This window comes from Narcine bancroftii, chromosome 6, assembly GCF_036971445.1.
Source record: "Narcine bancroftii isolate sNarBan1 chromosome 6, sNarBan1.hap1, whole genome shotgun sequence".
Taxonomy (NCBI): domain Eukaryota; kingdom Metazoa; phylum Chordata; class Chondrichthyes; order Torpediniformes; family Narcinidae; genus Narcine; species Narcine bancroftii.
Genome location: NC_091474.1, coordinates 27,613,541 through 27,634,581, shown reverse-complemented (window position 1 = coordinate 27,634,581; position 21,041 = coordinate 27,613,541). Strand labels below are relative to the sequence as shown.

General features: G+C 39.6%; 1 protein-coding gene across 2 annotated transcripts in view; it reads left to right on the top strand.

Moving 5' to 3' along the window:
* Positions 1-21,041, top strand: part of psmf1 (proteasome inhibitor subunit 1) — a 47,488-nt gene that overhangs the window by 11,620 nt on the left and 14,827 nt on the right. For both annotated transcript variants that reach the window (XM_069884419.1, XM_069884418.1), the window contains exon 4: positions 7,083-7,280. In XM_069884419.1, the coding sequence (XP_069740520.1) occupies positions 7,083-7,280 (198 nt within the window). The remainder of the gene's footprint in view (positions 1-7,082; positions 7,281-21,041) is intronic.

Here is a 21,041-nt window from a genome sequence, read left to right as displayed (position 1 = left end):
GCCAACGTGTCAAAATAAACAGTGACAAGGAGGTCTCGCGAGACCTGGCCTTGTGGCTGCCATGTTGTATATGGCGTTGTATAATTGAGAACGAATGCTAGGATGAGGAAGGAGAATGGGTGTACTGTTCATGGAAGAAATGGGTATGTGCTCCTTGTATGTTAGGATAGCACACAGCAAGGGTTGGGGTCTGGCCTGCCCCCTCATGAATCTGACCCTGACACAACCGACAGCAGTCTGCAATAAAAACAGATGATGCTTGAACATTCACCATGCCCGGCAACATCTGTGGAAAGAGAAACAGAGTTCATGTTGTTTGTAGAAACCTCTGGCATAAATTAGTTTTCTCTCTCCTGGTTCTGATAAAGCACTTTTGAGCAGAAACAATTACTCTTTTCACAGATGCTGCCTGCCTTGCTGAGTTTTTCCAGCACTTTGTTTTTTATTCTGAAGGAAATTAGCTTTCTTCTTTGACTTGGCTTCGCAGACGAAGATTTATGGAAGAGGTAAATGTCCACGTCAGCTGCAGGCTCGTTTGTGGCTGACAAGTCCGATGCGGGACAGGCAGACGGTTGCAGCGGTTGCAGGGGAAAATTGGTGGGTTGGGGTTGGGTGTTGGGTTTTTCCTCCTTTGCCTTTTGTCAGTGAGGTGGGCTCTGCGGTCTTCTTCAAAGGAGGTTGCTGACCACCGAACTGTGAGGCGCCAAGATGCACGGTTTGAGGCGATATCAGCCCACTGGCAGTGGTCAATGTGGCAGGCACCAAGAGATTTCTTTAGCAGTCCTTGTACCTTTTCTTTGGTGCACCTCTGTCATGGTGGCCAGTGGAGAGCTCTCCATGTAACACGATTTTGGGAAGGTGATGGTCCTCCATTCTGGAGACGTGACCCACCCAGCGCAGCTGGATCTTCAGCAGCGTGGACTCGATGCTGTCGACCTCTGCCATCTCGAGTACTTCGACGTTAGGGATGAAAGCGCTCCAATGAATGTTGAGGATGGAGCAGAGACAACGCTGGTGGAAGCGTTCTAGGAGCCGTAGGTGATGCCGGTAAAGGACCCATGATTCGGAGCCGAACAGGAGTGTGGTTATGACAACGGCTCTGTATACGCTTATCTTTGTGAGGTTTTTCAATTGGTTGTTTTTCCAGACTCTTTTGTGTAGTCTTCCAAAGGCGCTATTTGCCTTGGCGAGTCTGTTGTCTATCTCGTTGTCGATCCTTGCATCTGATGAAATGGTGCAGCCGAGATAGGTAAACTGGTTGACCGTTTTGAGTTTTGTGTGCCCGATGGAGATGTGGGGGGGCTGGTAGTCATGGTGGGGAGCTGGCTGATGGAGGACCTCAGTTTTCTTCAGGCTGACTTCCAGACCAAACATTTTGGCAGTTTCCGCAAAACAGGACGTTATGCGCTGGAGAGCTGGCTCTGAATGGGGAACTAAAGCGGCATCATCTGCAAAGAGTAGTTCACGGACAAGTTGCTCTTGTGTCTTGGTGTGAGCTTGCAGGCGCCTCAGATTGAAGAGACTGCCATCCGTGCGGTACCGGATGTAAACAGCGTCTTTGTTGTTGAGGTCTTTCATGGCTTGGTTCAGCATCATGCTGAAGAAGATTTTGGTATTTCATTCCACGTGGCAAGGAGTAACTAAAACCCATGAGGGCGAAAGTGTTTGACAGCCTACTCTCAGAATAGTTTCTGAGAATGGCAGATTGGAAGGCAAAAACGTGCCCTCAGCAAATTCCACACTGTAACTACTTTGCCGGTTTGTCAGTCATTAAGTTCAGTTGCTGTAATTGAGAATGATACCACTCCAAATATAGACTTCCTAGGACTGATGTGCATTTACAGCTCAGAGTTGCTTTATAGGCCCAGAGCACTGCATTTTCAGGAAGGATCAATATTTTGCTGACTGTGACATCAGTTCTGCAACTAGCAATATGGTTTGACTTTCACTTGGCTGGAGCCAAGAACAAGATCATATAGTCATGATCAGAACCAAAGAAATCATTTGCAATGATCACAGTGTTGGGAGTTACACAAAATGTTTCATAACTGATAATTGTAGTCACTACTTTAATGTGGAAAGCATGGCAATTAAACTAAGACAGAAGTGGGATGAAGGTATGGACACAGTCCAGAACATCACAGGCAATACCCTTCCCATCATTAAGAACAGAGAGCAGCAGCTATCATCAAGGATCCACACTACTCAGCACACACACTGTTCTCACTGCTGCCATCGGGAAAGAGGTCGAGGTGCCACAAGACTTGTATCACCAGGTTCAGGAACAGCTGCTACCCCTCCACCATCAGACTCCTCAACATCAGGAACTCGTATAAGGACTCTTACTTATGCATTTTATTGTTTTTTTTTAATTCTCTCTGTATTGCACAGTTGGATTACTTTTTTTTACAGTTGTGTACATTTTTTTTTTTGCATTACCAATAAGAGGTAATTCTGCCTCACCTGTAGGAAAAAGAATCTCAGGGTTGTATCTTATGTCATTTATGTACTCTGACAATAAATCTGAAATGTTGGCCAGGATATCTGGGAAAATTTGCATTTGATAATAAATGGGGTCTTTTTCATTTGCATGAGAGGACACATGGGCCTCAGCTTAACATGCTATTTGAGATGACAGCTCCAATAATACAGCACCCCCTCAGCCTCTAGAGTGGGACCTGACTGAAATGAGTGTGCTCCCACTCAATCGTACTGGCACTTCAGTATGTTACCTACTGTGTACAGCTTTCAAAGGATGCTACACATCCTCTAATACACTGAGCAGTTTGTGTGCCTTCCCACACTAAAACCTCACTCAAAAAGGACTTCTTCAGCTGCAAATCTAGGTATTGTGGACTTCTGAAGCCATCTGATGGTGATCAGTACTATGGTCACAATGTGTTCCTGAGCTCTTTATGGCAGGGGAGCTTTAGGGAGCCCAAGCAATTCTCCTATCCTTCCAAAGTTCACGGGTTCATAGCTTGTCGTGATGCCAGGACTACTTGTATGGCCAGGAATAAGGACTGGGAAGTTCCTTTTCAATATGAAGTTAGATTTTTGTGCATTTCACCTCATAACTTTGTTTTCTAAATTCACTAAATAATAGGCACACAAAAATAATTGAAAATAGCTTTTACTCCAAAGTTAGTGTGATTATAAGGACTAAATAGACAGGAAGCTTATCACCTGTGGGAAAAAATACCTTTCATTTGGTGTCATCATTTCTAACTCTTGCACTTCACCTACCTCACTATTGCAAACCATGCCTTCAACCACCAGAACTGTCAGCTCCAGAATTCCCTCCCTGAACCTATCCACCACTTTTCTTTTAAAAACTTGATTAGGTCCTACTTCAAATAAAACCTTTTTGGTAATTATTAGAATATCAAATAATAGATCTTTTACTTTGAAGTTGTCTCAACATTTGTGTTTATTTATTGCTGTGTTGGAGCCACTCAATTATCTATTTTTGCTAAATTGGTAAGAAAAAACATTCTCTGCTGGCCAAAAATCTCGATAAATGCCGTGTGGAATAAATTGGCAAGGGTGCAAAAGGGTGAAAAGAAACCTGTCTCCTTTGAACAGACTAGAAATTGATCTGGTTTCCAAAAGCTGAGAAGGAATTCAACCATTTGAAGAAACGAGCAACTTGACTCTCTTGAATATCAGAAAATCAGGAATTGCGTATCTGAAATCGTGAGCTCAGCGGATATTACATATTTTGGTACTCACAAGAAATAGCACTTAATGTCTCAGGATATTGGGCCTGTGACTGCAGAGATTTAGAAGTAATTGGGAGCCCCTGTATGTACGTGTGTGTGGGGGCATATGCATTTTAGAATACAGGGAACCATTTGACCGATTCAATCATGTCCTAAATTTAGTTCATTTCTTACCACATATGCCTCCAAATGTTTCCTTTATAGACCTAGTTTCCTTTACAAATCTGATACCAAGTCATCTTCCACTGTTCTTTCAGACAGCTCATTCCAGGTCACAGCAATCTGCTGCGCAAGTAAGAGAGGAGATTGCCGGAACTTTGATGGAGGTCTTTGTATCCTCGTTAGTCATAGGTGCAGCAAATAAGGAGAACGAGAGAATAGCCAGTATTGATCCTTTCTTTGAGAAGGCTAGTAGGATAATTTAGCAAATTATAAGATGGTGATATTTACGTCAGTGGTAGGGAATCTAGAGGGAGACAATTTTAGAAATACTCACATTTTGAAAATATACTTGGAGGAAACCGGCATGGGTTTTTACTGGGCAAGTCACGTTACTTGATTTAAGTTTTGGAGGAGATGATTGCTGAGAATAGGGCAGTAGATGTTGTCTTCATGGGATTTAGTAAGGTATTTGACAAAGTTATTCATGATGGGGTGATCCAGATGATTAGGATATGCGATCCACAGTGACCTGGAAGATTGGATTCAAATTCACCATGGCCATAGATGACAGTGGGTACTGGTGGAGTGGTGCTCCCCTGACTGGAGATCTGAAACCAGTAGTATTCTGAGCTGATCAATGTAGAGGCCTCTGTTTGTGATTTTATATGTATATACAGAGGCTTCCATAATGTTTGGGACATTTGGCTTCACAGTAAGTTCTCAGGTAGGTTTAATTGCTTCATTTGTGCAGGTATAAGAGACCTTGGCTTGCTTCTAAGGTTTTGATCACCTTTGGAGTCTATAGATTTGAGAACCAGAGTTGTGCAAAGAAGCTAATATGAAGCTGAAAAACGAGAATAAAACAGTAAGAGACATCATCCAAGCCTTAGGAGTACCAAAATCAACAGTTTGGAACATCATTAAGAAAGGGCTTACTAATGAGCTCAGTAATCTCAAAGGGACTGGTATTCCAAGCAAGACATTCACTGTTAATGACCAAAGAATTCTCATCATAATGAAGAAAAATCCCAAAACACCTGTGTGACGGATCAGGAAACATTGTTCAGGAAGCAGGTATGGATGTGTCAATGACTACCGTCTGCAGAAGATTTCATGAACAGAAATAAGAGGCTACACTGCAAGATGCAAACCACTATAGCCACAGAAAGGATGGCCAGATTACAGTTTGTCAAGAAGTATTTGTGAGCCTGCATTTTTCTGGAAAATGGTCTTCTGGACAGATGAGACCACGATTCACCTGCATCAGAGTGATGGCAAGAGCAAAGTGTGGAGCCATAAGGAAACTGTCTAAGATCCAAAGCATACCACCTTTGCCATGGTTTGCATCTTGCAGCGTAGCCTCTATTTCTGTTTATGAAGTCTTCTGCGGGCGGAGGTTATTGACATATCTGCACCTGCCTCAAAAAATGTTTCTGATCTGTCAGACAGGCATTTGGGGATTTTTTTTCACGATGACGAGAATTCTTCTGTCATCACCAGTGAGGGTCTTCCTTGCACAGTCCCTATGCAATTACTGAGCTCACCACTACACTCTTTCTTCTTCATGATGTTCCAAAAAGTTGATGTTGGTGATCCTAAAGTGTGGGCAATACCTTACTGTTTTATTCTTGTTTTTCAGCCTCCTAATGGCTTCTTTGACTTTCACTGGCACAACTCTGGCCCTTGTTGAAAAATGGCGACTGTAGACAAAGGTAATCAGAAGCTTAGAAGCAAGCCTAGCTCTCTTTGTACCTGCACCAGTGAACATTTCTGAGTACTCACAAGCCAAATGTCCCAAACATTAGGGGGCCCTGAAATGAGGGGACTATGTATAAAGAGTGCTGTAATTTCTACATGGTCAAGCCAAGATGCATACAAATAACCTTGAATAAAATCTGGAATGTACACTTTAATTGCATGTGAATTGTTTGATTACAAATTTAAAACTGAAGTACAGGGGAAAATAAAGGAAAAGGTGTCTTTTCTCCCAAACATTATTGAGACCACTCTGTGTGTTTCTATACATTTTACATATTTCTATTTATCTTTTATTCATGTTTGTTTGTTTATTTATTTCCATCCATTCTGTTTATTTTTCTTTTTAACATTTGTACTTGTTTATAATTATCTATTTATGTATGCACATTTGTCTTTATATTTTTATATATGTATATTGTATTATTTCTGTGTGTGTGATTTTGATGAAAATGTAGGACTAATTAGTAAGTTTACAGATGATACAAAAATTCTTTGTGCTATGGAAAGAGAAGATTATCAAAGGATAGAGGACCAGGATTATTTGGAGATATGAAAAGTAAATGACATATGGATATTAATCCAACCAAGTGTGAGATGTCAGACTTTGGCAGGTCAAATATAATGTTAAAATACACAGTGAGTGTTGGGTCCATGATGTACAAAAAATCTTGGATACAAATCCATTGTTCTCTGAAAGTGGAATCCAATTACATGTGCACAGAACTAGATTAGCAGAATGAGTGGATATTTGGAAATATTTTGAATGTTGAAAAGCACAGATAAGATAGATGTAGAAAGGTTGTTTCCTATGGAGGCAGAGACGAGGACAAGAAGGGGACAACCTCAGGATTGAAGGGCATCCACTTGGAATAGAGAATGTGGAGGAATTTCTTCAGCCAGAGGGAGGTAAATCTGTGGAATTTGTTGCCACAGGTGATTGTGGAGGCCAGGTCAATGGGTGTCTTTAAGGCAGAGATTGATAGGTTCTTGATTAGTCAGGGGATCAAAGGTTCTGGGGAGAAGGCCATACAGTGGGGCTGAGTGGGAAAATGAATCAGCTCATGATTAAATGGCAGGACATGAGATGGGCTGAATGGCATGTTTCTGCTCCTGTGTCTTATGGAATCTGCAGGGTAAGAGGGGAATTTTTCTTTCAAATTAAAATCTGTTGATTTCTAATGTGCTTTCTGAAAGAGCAATGAATGACCTATGGCCATACTAGCCTTAAAACACCAATTTCATCTGAAAGAGCAATGAAAGCAATATCAGTAAGTGCTCAGGAGCCTTTAGATATATACTTAAATGTACAAAGAGCATAGGCAGGCTCTCTGGTTTGAAAACCCACCTCCAAAGGTGTGCAGTAGGATGTTCACTTTCCTAATTTATCTGTAGCCTTCTTATGAAGCTTTAATGCAGAATTTTCTTACATTTCCTCCACAGAGTTTTTAAGAAGAAGGATGAGCTGCAGCACCGTGTTGCATCAGTGATCATCTCGCCTCTAATTGACACAAAGCAAAGGACGGCAGGAGGGTCCCAAAGAGAAAAGAAGACAGTTCAATCACCTCTAGGTGCTCAACCATGCACAGACACCAGCCCACTCTTCATCCCACCCCGTATCCCACAGAGGCACTCTCCCTGGTGAGTGACAAGCCCTTGCCTGTATTGAAACCCTGAGGGAGTTCAGGAGGTAGGGTTTGGGGGTAAGGCTACACTGAGTGTTCAATACAGTGTCTACTGTGATCTAAGGATAGTGCACCTTTTAGACAAGTGAGTATATTTGAAGTGCAATCACTATTGTAAAGCAGAACACAATGGTAAATTTACCCTTGAGGAAAATCTCCCCTGCATATGTCTTGGGTAAACTTATACCTCTCATTTTATTCATTTTAGATTGGTCACAGTGTTTGAGCTACCGAAAGAAAATAGACACACACTGTGTACACACTGTGCAGTTCAGTTTATACAAATGTTTATTACAAATTCAAAAGCTGATTTCAAAGTACAATATGCAAACCCTTCCCAACTATACTCATCAACGCCTGAACTGGTCCCAACTGCCAAAGCGAGGCAACGACCGCACACTTGTAGTAGGTTGTCAGGGCGCCGGTAGCAGTTTCTCCACCTCCCCCGACCGGGACGTTGGCTGGACTCTAGAAGTTCTTCTTCTTGCTGAGAGATGTTGCCACCTCTCGGAGAGTCTCAAACTTCAGCAGCGGGACTATGGCTTATATTACCCAAAAACTGCTTACCCAAGCACCTATTCCCAGCACAGCAAGAAAGATAAGCGAGCAAGCTAGCATGCTAGGCTTCAATCGAATAACATAATTTTCAGCTTATCACTTTGAATACAATGGTTTATTTTGCATCAAGGCTAGGTCTCTGACAGTCTGTGACCAAAACAAGCAGGAAGATAAAATGTTCTTGGTACACAGATGTCCTTTCGTCAGATAACTGCATCTCTGGCCCCTCGGTGGAATTTAGCTTATGTCTGCTGATTCTAAAACACAAGCAGGTTCTCAGCCTTGCAGAAGCAAAGTAAGAAACACGGTTAGAATCTTCCATTACATTACAGCATGTCTTCAAATTGTACCATGAGATCTTAAGAAGGCAATGTGGTCTTGGATTAAAATATAATCAGAAAGTTTGGAATTCTGTCCTATGGCGTCAACCTGAAGATTGTGCTCTCGATGCTATAACTCAAAAATTAAAACGCTATATATCACAGGGAGACAACAAAGGATATACATTCATTTTATGTCTTTTGCAAGAGGTCTGCTGAAGCATTGTTGCTACCAGGAAAGTCTACCTCACTAGAATGCAATTTAAAAATAAGGCACAGCTGGAAGCAATACGTGCATACAGTATCTACTTCTCAATTTGTAGTGTTTGCTATTAAAATGATCAGAAAATCTAATAAAATTAATACTATTGCAGTGAAAGAGGTAATTTAGTCCAAGAAAGAGGTAAACATCATTGCTTTTGATGTAAAGGCACAATGTGCTCGTGATTTTAAACTCCACAAGGCTGGCGTTCATTTCTATTCTTCCCACATCCACCGCTGCTGACAGGTTTATTCCATCTCGTTGGGTATGTTGTGAGCTGACAGTTTTGCTCAAAATGCGCTGTCTAGTGACACTAATGAATCCGAGGGTAACTGAAGAACCTCAGTAGGTGGAGCACGTTGACTGCAGACAAAGCAAAGACTGGAAGGAGGTGTGATGCTGATTCCAAAAGTGACACAATTCAAGATGGGTGGGCACAATTGTACAGGTTGTAACAATAAACCCAAGGACATCAATGACAAAACTGTTGAAGCCTCGAGCACAAAATCAACAGCAGCTGAGAAGGAGATATCACTGAACACCCAGGCACAGCTGACAGTCTAGTCTTTAGAAAAATTTAGTATTCATTTTTGGGAGTTAACTGGAAGAGTTAGGAGAAGAAGGGATGCACCAGAAGTGCTTTGGTGGACAAATGGCCTTTTCTGGCATTATGAAACACTGACAGTACCATAAGAACAGGGAGCTTTCCTTGGCAAAGTTCCTGAGTGCTGATGCAATGTTTGACCTGAAATGTCAAATCTGCTTTCCTCCATGGATGCTATTTGATCTGCTAAGTTCTTCCAGCGGTTTATTTTTTTTTGCTCCAAATTCCAGCATACTTTTATGCCTTTCTGAATGTGCTGGACTTCTACTGATGTTTAAAAAATCCAAAACACTATCATAGAATGAAGAAAAGATTGTATTTCATGTCCCCCTTTCGCCACCTATAACCTATGAGGTTTTTGTCATGTTCAATGTACACATGGACCAATATGAGATCTTAATTGCTATGGCCAAACAAGCACTTCATTTAAAAAGTCTACAATAGTATACATAATTTGAATAATCAGACCATTACCAAGCATTTACACTGTCTGAATAAATTTAGAAGTTGGTCTCTGCCGTAGGAATTGCCCACTGCTGGTCTTGGGCTACATTTATGATGACAACCAGGTAATCTGCTTCAATGATACTGGTTGAAGAATAAATATTGAACATGTGTGTGCCAATGGCATAGAGCTTGGCACAACTCTTACTACAATCCCAGTGATCCGGGTTTGAATCTGGCGATGTCTGTAAGGAGTTTTGTCTGTTCTCCCCAGGTCTGTGTGGGTGTCCTCCAGGTGCTCCGGTTTCCGCACACATTCCAAAGGCTCGTGGGGTTAGCAGTTTAATTGGTCCCGTGGGTGTATTTGGGCGGTGTGGTCTCATGCACTGATGAGCCTGTGCGATATCTCTAAATTAAAAATAAATATTGCCAGGACAACCCTCCTTGATTATACAGACTGATCTTTTACATTTACCTTAGAAAACAGACAGAAGTTTGAAGTGTTACCTGAAAGATAGCCCTTCCAGTAGTGCAGCATTTTGGGGTACTGAAGTCACGGCCTAGAATTATAGTAATCTGTTCTCTTTCCTATGAAGGCTGGCATTTTGCTGTCCTTCTTCACCCAACATTTTTATCCATCCTTTGTCTGAATTCTGAGCTTATTCCATTCTGATCCTGACCATCCATTTCCTTTACTGACCACTTTGTACCAGTTTACTCCTGATACAAATCTAGATAGGATAGTCAGTAAAGATGAGGATGTAAGGGGAGGCTTTAGGAGGATATGGAAAAGAGTGGGTGCAACAAGAACAATATATCATAAAGAAAATGGGAGATTATCGCTTTAGTTCACAAAATAGTGAGAAATTTGGAAATTAAAATATTCAAATAGACCTGGTGTCTTCGTACACAAGTTATGGAAAGCCAACAAGTGGGTACAGGAAGCAATTAAGGAAGATAGTATAATGGTCATAATTACAAAAAGATTTGGGTAAAGGAGCGAAGTGGTGTTGTTTAGACTTGTTTAGACTTTCAGCCCACAAGCACATGCCCCCCAAATACACCCAATTGACCTACATAACTCGGTCTTTCGGCCCATAGTGTCCATCCCAGCCACTGAACTTATACCCGCCTTGAGTATGACTTTAACACTCCTGAAAGAACAGCCACTTTTTCTCCCTGAGTTTCTATTGTGGAAATGTTTTATTTTGTGCCTTTTAAAAAGATTAACTGTTTAATGGCAGATGCCTGAACAGACTAATGCAAATTTACAATAACACAGACTAATGCAAATTTAGTGGCAAGACAATGCACTAGTGTAAAAAAATCCAGTCATTTTGATGCTTGTCAACGACTGTACCTGCACAATTTGTCCCTTTCTGTTTCCCACTGCCTTCACCTTCACCTGGAGACAGACTTGCTGCCAGCTGCTGAGTGTCTATGGTATTGAATGTTAGATGTAATGCTCCATTTGTGTCACAGGGTGGTGCTGCTCACGGTGGTTCCAAAATGTAGTATAGTACTTGATCTTGAATGATTTAAACATTTTTAATCAGTACATCCAGAAACTAAATTAGAGCTAGATATACAAAAAAAAAGTTGGATTCTGCAGTGCCTTTTCCAACTGAGGCTCTGCAAAACTATTTTTGTAGCTATTGCCAAAGCTAAGCAGCTGAAATGCACACAATAAACCCCATGTACATTGGTGAAATAACTAGCTAGGCCATTCATCCATCCATTGGGGAACATGATGGGAGCAGAGATTGTTATATTTAAAATTAAATGGGAGTTCATCAGAGCCTGTCCTCTCCAATGTACTTTCTGCATTGTTCCTGAAACATTCTGAAGACCAGTAGGTGGAAGCAATAAGAATGGTCTGGGGCAGGGACTGTATCTTAGTCCCTTTTGTAGCCAGTGAGGTCAGTGAAACTGGACCATGACCAATAGAAGGAATTGGAGTTGGGAATTGAAATGGAAGAGTTAGGGCCAGAAGAATTGAACCCGAGGTCCAAAAGAAGAAAGTTGAAAAAGGGATTCAATTTGTGGGAGGATTGGAAAAGGCAGTAATAGGAGAATTGGAATATGGTAACCATGAAGAGCGATTAGATTCTTAAACTAATTAGGGGGAGTGGAATGCACTCCAGCACTAATCGGCTTTTAGAATCAAACAATGGAGTTTGTCAATACTCCTTCAAGGTTGGCAAGTGTATAGAGTCCTCCTGCACTCCAAGTGCAGCATACTTAGTGCCAATGTACAATGAATTAAATCTATGGGTACATTTTTATTTGACTGGTTCTGATCCAAGCTGAGTCTCAGGACTTAGCTTTTTTTTAAAAAAAAGACCTGACCTGAAACACACAAGTCGAATGTGGATCAGGAAGTCATGCACTAATTGGGAAAATTCCTTGATTTGCATCATATGAGAGGACAAATGGAACCTTAGTTTAATGTCTCATCCAAAAAAACCTCCCAAATCTTCCAAGAGGAACAGCGCAAACCCTGGTGTGGGATTAAGGCGCAGAACCTAACCTGAGGTGGGTGCACTGAGCCACAGCTAGTAACCCAATTCAAATACTAATTAGTTCATTCATTCTGTACTTTATTTGGCACTCCTTTCAAACTGGGTTGTGAATGTTTAAACACCATGTAACTTATTTTTCTATGCATATGTTTCGCACACCTGGTGTGGAGCATTAGCGAATACCTGATGTGAGTAGAAGTGCTTTAAATAGGCTGAATGAGATATTTGTGACTGTACTCACTGATATGGGAACTTGTTTTATTTAAATCTCTTATTTCAAGTTCCTCATATGTTGCTTGCTCCAAGAGATGTCAAATGTTTTCATTTGTTTAAATAATATTTTGTAGCAACGTTCCCAAGGAAAAATTGCCTTTACGGAGTGCATTTGAATTGGAATCAGAATTTATTTCTATGGAGCATCACAACATTTGTTGTTTTGCAGCAGTATTAACCATTCAAATGTTGCTGTAAATTGCATTTTAAATAAATTGGTATAAAAATAAAAGAAAGTGAGGTAATGTCTGTAGTTCATTGTCCATTGAGAAATCTGGTGGCAGAGGGGAAGAAGCTGTCCTTGTGCTGTTGGGTGTTCATCCTGGGGCTCCTGTTCCTCCTTCCCCATGGTAGCAATGTGAAGAGGCCATAGCCTGGGTGGTGGGGGTCCTTGTGCCTTCTTAAGACACTGCCTCTTGTAAATATCTTCGATGGAATGATGTCCATGATGACACTGGCTAAGTTCACAACTCTTTGTAGCCTTTTCCTGTCCTGTGCATTGGCGCCTCCATACCAGACAGTGATGCAACCAGCCAGAATGCTCCGTGGTACACCTGTAGAAATTTGTAAGAATCCAGACTAGGCTTCCATGGAACACTGGACCGTGGGGTAGAAGGACAATTACAACAATGCAAAGAAGACAAATTGCTGTTATAATAAAGAAGTAATATGTAAAACAGGGTTATAAATTTGATTTTTTTTTTAAAAAAAAAAGCTCTCAAAAATTTCCCAGTAAAATAAAAGGACTTGAACTCTTCAGCTCCATCGCCTCTCTTCCAGTGGTCCTTGAGTTTGTTATAGTTTGGATGCAGACTATAATTTTTTTATGGTGAATTGGAAAAAGTGCAACTTGTATAGAGTTGGGTTATGGCGGGTGGGGCGGAATTATTTTACAACTTTTTAAAAGGGCTCCCACTGTCACAATCAACCAAATGGCCTCCTGCATTGCAAAGTTCGATATTACATTGAACTGTCTGAAATGTCCTTCCCATTGGAACCGTGAATGACTGCTTTCAGTTGCCTGCTCTGCTTTGCCATCGCAAAGGATGCAGACCTCGCCTTTTGATACCTTGACATTTGCGTCCTTGTTTGTGCCACAGTATCCCTATAGCAAACTCTGTGTTCAAATTTCATCAAAAATAAATTCTAGACTTGGTTCAATGACTCGCTCTCTGGCCAGTCAAGAGGTTGGAGGATTTAATTCAGGCTGACCATTAATCCTTGTCAATGCTATGAGCATTCCAAAATAATTGCAATAATCATTGCATTCAATGTTTCAAAATCTAAAATATTAGGAATTGTAGCAATCTTAGGCAAAACACAGAAAATTCTTCAAACCCAGAGAGTGGATAGGGAAATGCCAGATGCAGTTTATAAAGGCATTTGTTTGAAATTTAGGACGAGGAGGGTTGGTATGGGAATCTTTGCGGTATTGGAAGAGAAGTTGAATCTTGGGGTGTTCATTGACAAAGTATTTAAATAAAAAAGGACAGCTGTGGCAAGGGAAATAAATAAATAAAGCTATCAACTAAGGAGAGATAGCTCACTCTGGTCCATAGCCCTTTCTGTGTGATTGCTAATTTTATCTATGTAGCAATTAACAACATAAATGAGCACCTAATTTTGAGGTGCTGAGATAAACGCCAATTACTTTCTTGCCATTTTGCACAGTGCTGTGGACTGTATACTGGATCCATCTGAAAAGGTTCAGGACAACTTAACAGCTCATCCTGCACTTCGTCACTACAGTACAAACCCGAGCTAGAAAGTGTTGTCTCTTGAATCAATGTAAACCTGAGACAGGGCAGCATGGTAAATGTAATGGTTAGCTAAGTGATGTAGCAGCACCAGCGATCGGGGTATGTAATGGGTGCTGTCTGTAATTCTTCAGTAAATGGATTTTTTTTTTAAATGGGCTTCTATAAGATTTCTATGGCAATTCAATTTCTGCTTTTCAATTAAAGCTTAGTTTATATACATCCCTAATAAATTAGGTTCATTGAGTAAGCTCCAGTACATTTAGTGAGTGGCCTTTGTATGTCTGCATGGGTTTCTTCTGGGTGCTCTGGTGTACTCCCACCCTTCAAAATGTATTGGAGTTGTAGGTTAAGGTTAATTGTTGTACTTGGGTGGCACTGGCTTGTGGGATGTGCTGCATGTCTAAATACAAGGTGTTGTCAGTTGAATCAATATTGATGCTGGATTGAATGGATGTTTGATATCTAATTATGCCCTGTTATAGTCATCTATTGCATGAGGCAATGGACTCTGATTAACATTTCCACTATCATGTCAAGTTTATTGTTATCTGATTATACAAGTACAACCTGATAAAACAACGTTCTTCGGTCCTTGGTGAAAAACATGCAACTATCATCAATCCAATGTGTGCTACTACAGCTCATCTTCCAGCAGTTTAAGCTTTGATAGGATGCGAGGCTCTGTGAGATATACGTCATTTAATTTGAGTGTGTAACTCCCATGGATAGGAGTAAGTTATACTTTTCTCGGTGTTTAAATCAAATCTATGAAGAATAATAAGCAGTTTTTGTTTTTATTGAAATTGAGATGATTTAAATTCTACAGATCGTGCTTCAGTGAATTGATTACTTTTTAATGTGCTTTTGTAACATTTCTATAGCAATTCAACCTCTGCTGTTTGATAAAGGTAAGTTTATACATAGCCCTAATTAATTAGATTCATTGAGTTATCTCCAGTACATTAATGCATGGTGTTTACTGTGATGAATTATATACACACAACTGGCCATAGTCTGTGACTTAAAAATTATCGCCAGGATCCTTATTTAAATTTATTTTGGAGAGTTTTTTTTTAACCATCTGCAAACGTTGTTTCTCATATAAATTTCATAAATGCTCTGAATGGAGGCTGGAAGTTGTCACTGATGGGTGCTGGTGCATCCCAGTGGTTTGCACTCTGAGGCAGAAAGCTGCAGGTTCAATTCCTGCTCCACAGACCAATGCTCAAGACCCAGACTCACGTTCCGAGAACAAAACAAATCTTTTGGATGACGTATATTCGGTCCCCTCAAGTAGATGTGAAAGATCAGGTGGCAAATATTTATTCCTCAACTGGGACCAGTCGAACAGGCTTATTATTACATCATTAATGGTGGGATCTTGCTTTGAATATTGTTAAGTGGCACCTTGCAGGGTTGGAGGAATCCCATTATTAAGGATTTTGTATGTTCTCCCTGTGTCTGCATGGGTTTTCCACAAGTGCTTTGGTTTTCTCCTATCAGGGTTGTAGTTTAATTTGGATGTAATTGTGCCTATGAGAGTTTAAATGCCGTCTACTGTGCTGTAAATACTTTTCCAATTAAAAATTTTAAATTTATTACAGTCATTATACTTTGAAATTGTGTTAATTACTGGAAGATACTCTGAGAAATACAGTGATCAGAAAAGTGCTGTATAAGTTCCAACTCCATACTTTCTATAATGTGTTCTGACAGATACTTGGGTGGCACACCAGTTAAGATTTTATTTTCAGTGCTATCCAGGCAAGTGAACCTATTCATGTACAACAGCTGTACAGTATACGTGAAGTTCCTTAGACTTCTGGGGAAGTAGAGGCATCAATATGCTTTCTTAGCTGTAGTGTCAACGTGGCTGAATCAGGACAGTTTGTTAGAGATCGTCATGGCTATCCCTCGTCATCAAAGATGATGAACTTCGTTCCATTGATCCACAGAGCGAAGATGCCTGTGCGTGTACTCAAAGAAGCACAAGATACTTCACAAATCAACCAATTCAAACCACGACAAATGGAGCTGATGGATTTGTTGCAGACTTCGTCCGCCTTCACAACCATTGAGTTTAAAGTAACTTCGTCCATCTGTTCCACCATTGAGAACTTGGTTAGATTGTTCTTGGTTAGGACTTCACCCTCGACCTTATCTCCATGAGTGATCCTACCACGAGCATAGCTCCAGACAGCATCACTCTCGGGATCACACGACCACACAAACTTCTCCACTACAAGGTGAGAAACCACAAAGAAGTGTTAGAGATACAGAATACCTAAAAATGGAAATCTCTCCACTTCAGCATCATTATTTATTTATTTTCCAGATTATTATCAATCTAGTCTTTATTAATGATGACTACAAAAATAATCTGGCATATTGGCAGCATGGTTAGCATAGCGGTTAGTGCAATGCTATTACAGCGCCAGCAATTGGGCTGGGTTCGAATCTTGCGGTATTACATTTTATCCGTATCTGCGTGGGTTTCCCTGGGGGAAAGGGGGGGGGGGGGTTAGGCTTCAGTTTCTTCCCATGTTCGAAACATTGGGAAGGGTTAATTGGTTGTAATTGGGCAACATGGGGTTGTGAGCCGAAATGGCCTGTTACTGTGCTGTATGTTTAAATAAAAAAAAAATAGTTTAAAAGAAACTAATTAATTGATGCTCTTCCATGGAGAAAAGTTGATGTCCTTTAGATTGGCCTTTGTGTGACTTAAGACTCATCCATGAGGTTAAATGTCCTCTAAGATGGCCTCTGTACTACAACTGTTGTGTTGAAACAAAAGGAATGAAGCCAGACAAGCCACAGCATCAAGTGCAACACCAAGCATGGCACAGCAAACAAGGCCAAAACTGATCATTGCCACATAAACCTCTGGGGATTGGGAGCAAACAAGCACAGCCATGCCCTCTAGATAGGTCACCAGATAACAGTTCATTAATATACAATCTCTGTGATCAGGCAGGAGAATGGGGTTGAGAAGAACAATACATCTGACGACTACCATGCTCTCCAACAGATGTTGAATCTGAAGTATTTGTCACCGTGCTTGGCTAGGAGTGCTGATGGGTGATCTTTCTACCACTACAGAAGCAATTCGATTCATCTCCCATGGTCTCAAGGAACAGCTAAGAGCATAAGCCATTGAGTCTGCTCTACCATTCCATCATAAGCTTATCCATGCTCCACCTCCCTGCCTTCTCCCCATAACATTTGATACCATTTCTTTTCAGATACCTATCAATCTCTGCGTTAATTATAACATCCAAGCTGAAGACCTGTGCCCCAGACCAACTTCACCTTGAACTCTGTTTTATTATAGTTACAGTGGTGCTATTTACTTAACCAATGGGACATTGCCCGGCAGTATTCGCTAAAGGCAGGGCAGATTCAGTCCAGCTAGTTACTGCCCATTGTCTACTCTCACTCAGCAGCAAAACCAGTCACAAAAAGTGGCATCAAGTGGTACTTAGCAATAACCTGTTTATTGATGCCCAGTTTGAAATTTCCACCACCACTTTGCCCCAGACTTCATCATAGCCTTGGTTCAAACATGGACCATGGAGCATTATCTTAAGAGATGAGAGTAATTTCATAACATCAACGCATCGAGGAGCTCTTAAAATTGAACTCAGAATCAGAACTTATTGTCATGAGCTAGTCACGAAAATCCTTGTTTTGCAGGATCATTATAGTGCAAATATTCATATAAACCATCTTACAAAATTAAATTAAAAATGGTGCATTGATCATTCAGAAATCTGATAGCAGTGGGGAAGAAACTATCCTTGTGCCACTGAGTGCTTGTTTTTAGGCTCCTGTACCTTTATCCCGATGGTAGTAGAATGCAGTGGGGTCCCTGAGGAGGTGAGAAACTGCTTTGCTAAGACATCACCTTTTGTAGATGACCTTGATCGAGTGAAATTTGATGTCCGTGATGTCGTAGGCTGTTAACAACCCTCTGGAGTTTTTTTTTCTTGTCCTAAATGTTGGCACATCCATACTTGACAGTGATGCAACCAGCCAGAATACTCTCCATGGTACACTATAGAAATTTTGAGAGTCTTCAGTGACAAACCAAATCTTCCCTGTTACAAACCACATGTAATGAGCAGCAATAGGCAATGAACCAGACCGTGTTTAATTTTATTTCTAACTCTTAAACTATAGTCTTTTTTTTTTAAATTTTTTATTTTTCACACCATAAATCACATTAGCCATGATACACACTTTTTCTTTTTCACACATATACAGTGACTTTTTCTCCCCCCCCCAACCTCCTCCCAAGCCACACCCCCACCCCCCCCCCCCCCCATCCATTTTAGGTATACAATCTAGGTTACATTAAACCAGTCAGGCAATGTTGTCATTCAACAAAAATACACCAGAAATTCTACTAAGTCCATTCTTTTCTTTCCTTCTCCTTCCATCAACTTAGGTAATGATTGTCCCCGGTAGGTTTTCGCTATTGTATTTAATGTAAGGCTCCCATATTTGTTCGAATATTTCAATATTATTTCTTAAACTATATGTTATTTTTTCTAATGGAATACATTTATTCATTTCTATATACCATTGTTGTATTTTCAGATTATCTTCCAATTTCCAGGTTGACATAATACATTTTTTTGCTACGGCTAGAGCTATCTTAACAAATCTTTTTTGTGCATCCTCCAAATCAATTCCAAATTCTTTGTTTTTTATGTTACTTAGGAGAAAGATCTCTGGATTCTTTGGTATATTGTTTTCTGTTATTTTATTTAATATCTGATTGAGATCTTCCCAAAATTTTTCTACTTTCTCACATGTCCAGATTGCATGAATTGTTGTTCTCATTTCTTTTTTTACATCGAAAACATCTATCAGATACTGTTGGGTCCCATTTATTTAACTTTTGAGGTGTAATGTATAGTCTGTGTAACCAGTTATATTGTATCATACGTAGCCTCGTATTTATTGTATTTCTCATCGTTCCAGAACATAATTTCTCCCATGTTTCCTTTTTTATCTTTATATTTAAATCTTGTTCCCATTTTTGTTTAGTTTTACCATTTGTTTCCTCATTCTCCTTTTCTTGCAGTTTAATATACATATTTGTTATAAATCTTTTGATTAACATTGATTCTGTAATCACATATTCAAGGTTACTTCCCTCTGGCAAACTCAAACTGCTTCCTAATTTATCCTTCAAGTAGGATCTCAATTGGTAATATGCCAGCGCTGTATCTCCAGTTATATTGTACTTATCTCTCATTTGTTCAAAGGATAAGAATCTACTTCCTGAAAAACAAATTTCTATTCTTTTAATCCCTTTTTCTTTCCATTCTCTAAAGGAAAGGTTATCTATTGTAAAAGGGAGTAACTTATTTTGCGTCAATATTAGTTTTGGTAATTGATCATTTGTTTTATTTCTTTCTACATGAATCTTCTTCCAAATATTGAGGAGATGATGTAATACTGGAGAAGTTCTATGTTGTACCAATTTTTCATCCCATTTATATAATATGTGTTCAGGTATCTTTTCCCCTATTTTATCTAATTCTAATCTCGTCCAGTCTGGTTTTTCCCTTGTTTGATAAAAATCTGATAGGTATCTTAATTGTGCGGCTCTATAATAATTTTTAAAGTTTGGCAATTGTAAGCCTCCTTGTTTATACCATTCTGTTAATTTATCTAGTGCTATCCTCGATTTCCCCCCTCTCCATAAAAATTTCCTTATTATTTTCTTTAACTCTTTGAAGAATTTTTCTGTCAGTTGTATTGGCAATGCCTGAAATAAGTATAATATCCTTGGAAAAATGTTCATTTTAATACAGTTTATCCTTCCTATTAGTGTTAGTGGTAAATCTTTCCAATGCTCTAAATCGTCCTGTAATTTTTTCATTAGTGGATAATAATTGAGTTTATATAATTGGCCGAGATTTTTGTTTATTTGTACACCTAGGTATCTTATTGCCTGCATTTGCCATCTAAATGGAGATTCCTTCTTAAATTTTGAGAAATCCGCATTATTCATAGGCATTGCTTCACTTTTATTTACGTTTATCTTGTAACCCGACACTTCTCCATATTCCTTCAATTTCTTATATAATTCTTTTATTGATAGTTCTGGTTCTGTTAAGTACACTATAACATCATCCGCAAATAGACTGATTTTATATTCCTTGTCTTTTATTTTTATTCCTTTTATATTATTATCTATTCTTATCAATTCTGCTAGTGGTTCTATAGCTAACGCAAACAATAAAGGTGATAGTGGGCATCCCTGCCTCGTTGACCTGCTTAAGTTAAATTGCTTTGATACATGTCCATTTACTGTCACTTTCGCTAACGGTCCCTTACATAATGCTTTAATCCAATTAATATACTTCTCCGGTAAACTGAATTTTTGCAATACTTTGAACAAATAATTCCATTCTATTCTGTCGAAGGCCTTCTCTGCGTCTAAAGCAACTGCTACTGCAGGTGCTTTATTTCCTTCTACTGCATGAATTAAGTTAATAAACTTACAAATATTGTCTGTTGTGCGTCTTTTTTTGATAAATCCAGTTTGGTCTAAATTTACTATTTTCGGTACCTGCTCTGCTAATCTGTTTGCTAATAGTTTAGCTATTATCTTATAATCTGTGTTTAGTAAAGATATTGGTCTATATGACGCTGGTGAGAGTGGATCTTTCCCTTGTTTTAGTATTACATCCAAGAGGGGCGGAATTAATAAGTCTTTAAATGTTTTGTAGAATTCTATTGGAAATCCATCCTCTCCTGGTGTCTTATTATTTGGTAAATTTTTTATTGTCTCTTGTATTTCTACTGTTCCAAATGGTTCTGTTAATTTATTTTGTTCCTCTATTTGTAGTTTTGGTAGTTCAATTTTAGTCAAAAATTCATCTATTTTCCCTTCTTTCCCTTCGTTTTCAGTTCGGTATAATTGTTCATAGAATTCTCTAAAGTTTTCCTTAATTTCT